This window comes from Verticillium alfalfae, genomic scaffold (assembly GCF_000150825.1).
Source record: "Verticillium alfalfae VaMs.102 supercont1.6 genomic scaffold, whole genome shotgun sequence".
Taxonomy (NCBI): Eukaryota; Fungi; Ascomycota; class Sordariomycetes; order Glomerellales; family Plectosphaerellaceae; genus Verticillium; species Verticillium alfalfae.
Genome location: NW_003315033.1, coordinates 864227 through 870133, shown reverse-complemented (window position 1 = coordinate 870133; position 5907 = coordinate 864227). Strand labels below are relative to the sequence as shown.

Here is a 5907-nt window from a genome sequence, read left to right as displayed (position 1 = left end):
GGTCCGCCTCGAGCGCCTTGAGCTCGCGGTCGCCCTTTTCTATGTCCTCCCTTGAGCGCCGCGCGCGCTGCTTGGCCGTCTCGATCTGGGCTCGAGGTCGGCGATGCGCGACGCCTTTTGGTGTGCGTCGCGCATGCGGGACTCGAGCGTTTCAATCTTGAGCGTCGCTGTGCTGAGGCTCTCGTCGCGCTGCGCAATCGTGCGGCGCGCCTCGTTGTGCTCCTCCTTGACGCGGCGGAGCTCCTCTTCGGCATCCACAGGGATCGTCTTGAGAGCCTTGAGTTCTTGGGAGCGGAGCTTCCAGGGGGCCGGGTTGAGCTCAAACTCTTGCGTCTGCGTCAGGTCAGAACTGAGGCCGGCAAGGTCCGTAATCTGCTGCGTGACGACCCGGAGCTTGGTCACGTAGGTCGAGAAGAGATCCGAGTCGGTCGACGAACCGGCCGACAGGGCCGTCTGCGCCATCGTGTTCTGCACCTCCACGTGCGTGTATGGCTCGGTCCTGCCCTCCTCATGCAGCAGCTTGTGCAAGTCGAGACCAATCTGGCGCGCCAGTGCGGCGAGATCCTTTGCGGCCTCTTCGCACTGCTCAAACGCCTCTTCCGTGCTGTCGTCTCGAGCCAGCGAGAGAGATCGGTTCTTGAGATCCTCGAGAGCGCGCACGGCCTTGCTGGCAATGACCTTGGTGCTGCGTGTCTGGCCGACAACGTGCTCGGCCTTCTTGCTGAAGTGTTGTGCCATCTCGTCGTCCTCGCCAGACTCGGGAACAACCCTCTGGACCATGCCCCTGGCGGTCGTAATGGCCGCAGCGGCCGAATCCAGATGGCTTTGCACGACGAGAGCGCGCATGTGCATGGCGTCGGCGAAGCTTTGCAGATCTTCCGTGAGGTGAACTTCGGCGAGATGGGTCATGAGCGCAATAGAGCGCTGCAGCTCGCTGGCGCACTTGGCCTCCTTTGAGTTCACCCCTCCTGAGGCCGTCAATCCAGCCGTTCACCGCCCGCTCCACCGGCTCCAGCTCAAACAGAGCGCCCTGTAGTGCTGGAACTGCTCGATCGAGCAATGACTGATGGCGTTGATGAAGCGGCCGCACATGGCCGCCACCCAGGTGAGCTTGTCAATGGCATCGCAGCCGGCAAACATGTCGGCCTCATGGCCGGGGTGCGCCTGGCCCGTGACGCCCTTCCTTGACGAAGCCCTGGAGCAGAGTGGCCTTGAACGCCAGTCGCTTGAAGCGAAGGAGCGCCAGTACGGAGTCGCGGTCCTCCTGGTAGGTCTCGGGCAAGAAGAGCTTGACGATTTCGAGGTGTTGCTCCGCTTCTTGCGCCTCCAGACGGCGAAGCTCCAGGTCAATCGTCTTGACCTGTGTCTTGGCAGCCGAGATCTGGAGCTTCATGTTGAGGTCCATCATGGCGCGGGACTTGCTGTCTAATTGCTCCGACTCGGCCTCGGTGACAGCGTGCGACGCGCGCATGTCCTCGAGGTCGCCCTGCAGGCTCGTGACGAGTTCTCTGAACCTCGAAAGGGTGTACTCCATATCTTCAAGGGCTTCCTCTTGCTGGCCGGCTCGTCGGGCCTGTTCCGTAATGACGCTGTCTTTGAAGTCGAGTTCCTCCTGCATCTCCTTCTCGTTTTGTACGTGGTTGATCTCGAGCTCGTCATTGATCTCCTTGAGGTTTTCGAGATCCTCGATGACGGCCTTGAGCTCCTCAATCTCTTCGGCCATGCTCATGTTGCGCTCGGTGAGGTCCTCAATCATGTCCTCAGCTCCGAGAGCATTGTCGAGCTGTTGTCGAAGATCCTCGACCGCGCTTTCGGACTGCGCCAGCTTTTCCTTGGAGGCCTCGAACTGCTCCTGCACGGTACTGTAGTCTTGCAGGTCAGACTCCAAGGCCTTGATCTGGTCTCGAAGTTCGGCTTCTTGAGCCTGGGTCAGGTCGCGCAATCGTATCAGTGCTTCCCTCAACCGCTCGTTCGTCCTCTCCATCTGCAGCCAGCCCGTGCTTGACCGCTCTTCGGGGGTCATGCCCTGGCTAAACTCCTCGTTCTCCTCTCGCAAGATTTCCACCTCTAACTCAAGCTCCTCTGATTTCTGCTTCAACGCTTCGAGCTCAGCCTTGAGCACCTCGGCCGTCTCTTCCGCCATCTCACGGTCCAGCGTGGCCAGCTCCAGGGCCGTCTCATGCTCGGCCTGCATCTGCTCCACGGCCTCGAACCGCGTCTCGGCCTCCTTGATCTGCTTGCGGAGCTCCTGCATTCTCTGTTTGCTGGGGTTGGTACTTTGTCTGCAGCTTCTGGATGATCGACTCAAACTTGTCGCGTTCGCCTTGGAGCTTCTCCAGCTGCTTCAGCTTCTCCCGGTCTTCCAATCTCTTGCGCTCCATGACACGGAGCTTCGCCTTGAGGTCTTCGTTCTCCCGCGCCGCAGCCGTGTTCCCGCCGGCCGTTCGCGGAGAGGCCGTGGCCGGCGACCGTGCTGTCGTGGTCGCCGTCCTGCCCGAGGTCAACCGCTCGAGCGCGTTGGTCCGAGCCTGCACCGGGCTCGTGGCATGCGGTGAGGCCAGATCAGCCGGTCCCTTAGATGGCGAGCTGCTCCTGCCGTCGTCGCCGCTGTCTGCTGCCGAACCGGGCTCCCTGCCTGCTTGCGAATCGGCCGATGGGCGTCGGAGGGGATCTGGCTTGGGCACGTTGCGCGAACCGGACAAGGAGAGGCGGTTGGAAAGCGGCCTCGCGGGAGGGCGACCTGTTGCTGACGATGTTGATGGCTGTCGGGTCACTCGTGCGGGAGGGATCGGAGGGGGCCCCATGGAGGTGCGAACACCTACTGCCGGGCGAGTTCTCGTGGCAGCGGTGCCTTTGGCGTTCGAAGGTGTGCCGGTCCGGGAGGGTGCGGTGCTCGAGGTGGTCGAACCAATTTGCTTCGTTGGCGACTTCGTAGGAGACTGAGAGAGTGCGAGTCAGCATGGCAACAAGTCTACTTCGCCGATGGAATCTTCCTCTGCCCATGATGCTCACTCACCCGTACGACGCTCGCAGGTCGAGATGTGCGCGGGGCCGGGCTGGGACTAGCAGCGTTCAGACTCATCCGCTTGACCATGCTCGGGTCGGTGACACTCGGCACCCTGCCCGTGCCGGGCACGAAGCTGCTGGGCCTGCTCGTCTTCCTGACGGTAGGTCGGGCGGCCGGCGCCGCAGCTGGAGCTGGAGCCTGGGCGAGAATAGTCAGGGTCGACGGCCGCACAAACATGCCTCGTCCCATGGAACAGTCAAAGTAGCGCTCGCCCTGGACGCTGCCGTCGTTCTTTCCAGAGTCATCTTCCAATTCAATGCCGACCCATTCGCCCGAGGCGAAATGGGTGGTGCCGGCGAAGCGTACGACGCCATTGCGGCCGTCGGTCAGCTGAACGATCTGACCGACTGCTAGATCTGACATTCTCGGATCCTCATCGAGAGGTCAACATGCTGGTGCTGGTTCGGGGGAAGGCTACTGCCGGATGCTTGGAGCTCCTGAGCTAGGTAAGTAGGTAACAAGGCATCACAGGTGAACCGGGGGGGGACCAAACAGACGCGTTCGCTTAACCGCGACGTGCCCCTGTCAACATTCGTCATCTGCGATATGGAGTTAAAGGTGCTGCTTATGTCATCGCTCAACGACAATCAACGAAACCACCCCTTCCCCGAACAGCGATGACTTCTATGTCCTCGACACAACGCATTGTTCGATCAGAGGAGCACAAAGATGACGACGAAGCCATTCAAACAGCCATATTCACGCATCAATGGAGCCACTTGATATCAAAAGGAAAGACGCGTCTTGTGCCAGTCGTGCTACTGCTGTATGGACAAGCCAAGACACCGCCCCTCCATCTGGCATTGGACACAACGAACCAACTCCTTGAAGAGAAGATGAACCATCATATTACGTACAAGCTCGACTTTTGGCGACATTCCTGAGCCATCAGCTCGGGCCAGCTGACTCTTTCTTGTAGTTCCCGCTGCATAGCCAATCAATCACTTCGAACGAGAGACGACGCGAACTCCTGTCATCAAGACCTTTCCCTGGAGCAATTCTGAGAAGCATGATGCCAGACTCCACAAAGTCGAGCATGCCGAGCCGCGCGACCTCGTCCTCCGCACTCGGTTTGACATAGACCACCAGGTCGGCTCCAACGACCCCCCGCCACAGCGTCGCCATCCACTGCCAGTGGTCCACGGGCGCGTACGAGTCGACAATGGGCACGCGGCACGCGTACCGGTCAGCAATGGTCGCGCTGTATCCGCCCGTCACGAGAGCGACGGGGATCATGCTCGGCGATGATGACTCCTCGCGCGGTGTGCTAACCTCGCCTTCCGATGCCCTCCTCACGGGCACTGACCGCTGCTGTTGCTCGGATCGCGTCGTGATGTGCTTGACCATCTGTTTTGACTTGCCGTGCCACTGCGACAGCTTCTGCATGTAGTCGACATACATGTCGGACAGCGCGACGCCCTCGATGCTGCTCTTGCGACTGCTACCTGCCGAGCTGCTGCCTTCAGCGACGACGACATCTTCCGTCTTGCCGATGGTGCTGCTGTCGTCACGCCAGCATTGGAGGTTGATCACTTGGGCTTCCGACAGGCCTCGCTGGAGCGCGGCGTCGACCTGCTCGAGGAGCCGCTCGTCTGGGCCCTCGACAGCGATGACCGCGCCGCGGGTCTCTGCGCCTGGGCTCGCGGACCCAGCTGGGGCCAGAGGCGGGCTGATCTTCCTCAGCACGTTGAGCTTGCTCTGGAACGAAATGTTCATGACGACGGCCTCTGTGCTTCGCGCTTGGCTATCTACGGGATTCGTCGCTGTCATGCCTAGCCCAAGTGGGTCGGCGCCACGGTTGTCAGACTCGCCTTGACCCGATGGCGTCTTTGGAGCCATTTGCGTTTGCAGGGGCGGAAGGCGAAGACTCTCGTCATAATTTGGGTTGCGGCCCGGACCTTGGCCTGGGAAGTGTTGCGAGTGTGGCGGGCGAGGCGGCGGCGGCATGGGACCTTGACCAGGTTGGCCCATACCTGGCGGGCCAGGTAGTGGCGCTGGCCCGTAGCCATGGCCGGCACTGGAAGCCCCTGCGGCGGACGCCTGTCTTGAATGTCTTGAGGATTGGTGACCTTGGTACGGGTTCGGCGACGACATGCCCTGGTAGTGGCCAGTCGTGTTGAATCGGCGGCGTTTAGCATCGACAGCTGGCGAGGCGATATCCCAGTTCTCCTCCATCTCCCCTGGGTGGGCCTGGCCATAGGGGTTCGTCTGTCTGCCCTGCGGCAGCGCCTGTCTTGATGGCTCTCCCTCGTACGCCCTCCCATCTCTCGCCTGGTACGGATTCATGGCAGGTTTCGCTGCCGTCGGCGTCAGCACCGGCGTCTGAGGGGTCCTCGGCGTCGAGATGTACCGTCCTCCGCACTTGGGACACCGCCCCGAGTCTTCGCCCGCTGCTGTGCCCGGCCGTCCCGTTGGACGTTGGCCGCGCCGGGGCTGGTACCGGTAGTCCGGATACTGCTGCTGGTGGCGCACCTTCTCCTCTTCGGCGAGCTTCTTCCAGCCGGCTTTGACGTTGTCCGGCTGCTGTCGCCACTGCTCCCCGATGATCTTGGAGATGTCCGGGTTGGCGAGCCCGGGGTGCTCAGAGACGACCTGAGCCTGGTGATGTTGTCTGTATAGTATGAATGCTACCAGCACGCGGTCCACGGTCAGCCAACGGTTCAAGTATGTAAGTCTCGATCATGTTTGATTCACTGTGGAGAAAGGCCCCAGTCCACCCCCCGCCAAGCCCGGAGTCGGACGTTCAAAAGAACCACGACCAGCGACAGAACGCGGACGAACAAAGAGAGAGAGAGAGAGAGAGAGAGAGAGAGGAAGGAAGAGTGCCAACTCACCGTTTC

General features: G+C 61.2%; 2 protein-coding genes across 2 annotated transcripts in view; both read right to left on the bottom strand.

Annotated features, from left to right (window-relative positions):
* Positions 1-39: 39 nt before the first annotated feature.
* On the bottom strand, positions 40-3430 carry VDBG_05358 (dynactin; the record flags this gene model as incomplete). The annotated part of the gene is made up of 4 exons (XM_003004199.1): positions 40-968; positions 1177-2257; positions 2385-2939; positions 3017-3430. 4 exons carry the CDS (start codon positions 3428-3430, stop codon positions 40-42), a joined length of 2979 nt encoding a protein of 992 aa, XP_003004245.1.
* Positions 3431-3955: 525 nt separating this feature from the next.
* VDBG_05357 (conserved hypothetical protein) overlaps positions 3956-5907 on the bottom strand; it is a gene marked incomplete at both ends in the record, with an annotated part of 2383 nt that continues 431 nt past the window's right edge. Inside the window, one exon of the mRNA XM_003004198.1 lies at positions 3956-5694. Within this exon, the coding sequence (XP_003004244.1) occupies positions 3956-5694 (1739 nt within the window). The remainder of the gene's footprint in view (positions 5695-5907) is intronic.